At 34.8% G+C, this 2,504-nt stretch overlaps 1 protein-coding gene across 3 annotated transcripts in view; it reads left to right on the plus strand.

Moving 5' to 3' along the window:
- The window catches only part of Tpr (translocated promoter region, nuclear basket protein), a 62,810-nt gene that overhangs the window by 8,398 nt on the left and 51,908 nt on the right, over window positions 1-2,504 (plus strand). For all 3 annotated transcript variants that reach the window (XM_015491696.2, XM_048809823.1, XM_048809824.1), the window contains exon 4: window positions 2,069-2,165. In XM_015491696.2, coding sequence (XP_015347182.2) covers window positions 2,069-2,165 — 97 coding nt within the window. The remainder of the gene's footprint in view (window positions 1-2,068; window positions 2,166-2,504) is intronic.

Genomic DNA, 2,504 nt, shown 5'->3' on the forward strand with positions numbered 1-2,504 from the left:
TTTATTTAGAAACAAGGTCTCATTGAGTTGCTTAGTGCCTCACTGTTGCTGAGGCTGGCTTTGAACTCATGATCCTCCTGCCTCAGCCTCCCTAGCACTGGGATTACAGGCATGCAACACCATGGCCAGCTTATTTGTATTATTATTATTATTTTTTTTTTTTTTTAAAGATAGAGTGAGAGAGGGAGGGAGAGAGAGAGAATTTTTTAATATTTATTTTTTAGTTTTCGGCAGACACAACATCTTTGTTTTTATGTGGTGCTGAGGATCGAACCCAGGCCGCATGCATGCCAGGCGAGCGCGCTACCGCTTGAGCCACATCCCCAGCCCCTATTATTTTTTTTTAATGAAAATTTTTTATAGCTTTATTTTATTCATTATGTGGTGCTGAGGTTTGAACCCAGGACCTCTCAGGTACTAGGCAAGTGCTACAACCCAGCCCTTATTTGTGTTCTTGATGACTGCATTCTGACTGGTGTGAGGTGAAATCTTAGTTTTGATTTGCATTTCCCCATTTGTAAATAATAGACATTTTTTCATATGTTTGTTGGCCATTTGTATTTCTTCTTTTCTTTTAAGAAGTGTCTGTTTAATTCATTTGCCCTTTTATGAGTTGGGTTATTTAACTTTTTTGGTGTAAAGTTTTTGACTTCTTGTATTTACTAGGTAATAATCCTCTGTCAAGAGTAGTTAGCAAAGATTTTCTCCCATTCTGGTAGCTTCTCTTCACATACATAATTGTTTCCTTTGCTGTGCAGAAATTTTAATGCTATCTCATTTATTAACTGTTGGCATTGTTTCCTGGGCTTTAGGGATCCTGTTGAGAAAGTCATTGCCTTTGCCTAAAAGCTAAAGCGTTGACCCTATATTTTCTTCTAGTAATTGTGTAGTTTCTGGTCTAATTCCTAGGTATCTGATCCATTTTGAATTGATTTTTTGTGCAGGGTTAGAGATAGGTGTCTAGTTCATCCTTTTACATGCGGATAACCAGTTTTTCCAGCACCATTTGTTAAAAAGGCTGTCTTTTCTCCAGTGTATGTTTTTGGCACCTTTGTCAAGGATCAGATGTCTGTATCTGTGTAAGTTTTTCTCAGTGTCTTCTATTCTGTACCATTGGTCTATGTGACTATTTTTATGCCGGAACCATGCAGTTACTGTATCTGGGTAGTATAATTTGAAGTCAGGTATTGTAAGGCTTCTAGCATTTCTTTTTTGACTTAGAATTTATTTGACTATTCTGTGTCTTTTATTCTTCCCAAATGAATTTTAGGACTGTATGTTCTAGTTCTGTGGAAGAATGTCAATGGTATTTTAATAGGGATTGCACTGAATCAGTATATTGTTTTGGTAGTGACCATTTTAACAATATTAATTCTGCCCAACCATGAACATGGGAGGTCTTTTCTACTTATTCCTAGGTTTCTTTTCTTTTTAAAATTATTGAGAATGGATTTCTTTTCCTGATTTCTGTCTCAGCAGATTCATTGTTGATATGTTGGAAAACTGTTGACTTTTTTGTATGTTGATTTCGTAATCTGCTACGTTGCCAAATACATTTACTAGCTCTAGCAGCCTTTCAGTGGAGTTTTTGGATCTTCTAGGTATAGGATCGTATCATCTACAAACAGTAATAATTTGACTTCTTCCTTCCCTATTTTTATCCCTTTTATTTTCTTCTCTTACCTAATTGCTCTGGCTAGAATTTCTAGCACTCTATTGAACAGGAGTGGTGAGAGTGGACATCCCTGTCTTCTCCCAGATTTTAAAGGAAATGCTTTCAGTTTTTCCCCATTTACTATGAGGTTTGTTTGAGATTTTTACATATAGTATTCATAACTTGTTTAAGTACTTAGCTAAAAAAGTGACACCAGAAAAATGTTTCCCATATTAAAAAGTGAAATCAGAATATTGGGATCGTGAATGTATTTTAAACTTTTTGGAATATAAGCTATAAGAGAAAGAAAACATTTTGAACTGTAACTAATGTTAACTAAAGTGATAATTTCACGTTCAAGTCCCTGTATTACTGCTCAACCTTGTTTTCTCAAATTTATTATTTGGTTTACAGAGCCAATTTACAAGAACAAAGGAAGAATTAGAAGCTGAGAAAAGAGACTTAATTAGAACCAATGAGAGACTATCTCAAGAACTTGAGTATTTAACAGGTATGTAGAAATGTTTAGTTGTCTTCTTTCCTTTCCCTGTGATAGTGCTGGGAATTAGCACTATGTGTTTCTGTTGCTGATGTTTTTTTATTACTGCTGTGTAATTCAAGGAATTATAAATTAGGGCAATGTAATTTAATCAGGGTAATGTATCCTGTTATTTTTCTGTCTCATTTATCTATAAACAATTATCAAGACTTTGAAGAAGTGTCTAGAAAATGCCCAAAAGAGAAACATCCCAAAATAGTGGTGATCTGGATCAAGATTGCGTATATATTCTTTGACATACAAAGATCTTTGTTAATTGTAATGCTATTTGTAATATCAGATTGCCCCCCC

Source organism: Marmota marmota, unplaced genomic scaffold, assembly GCF_001458135.2.
Source record: "Marmota marmota marmota unplaced genomic scaffold, marMar, whole genome shotgun sequence".
NCBI lineage: Eukaryota > Metazoa > Chordata > Mammalia > Rodentia > Sciuridae > Marmota > Marmota marmota.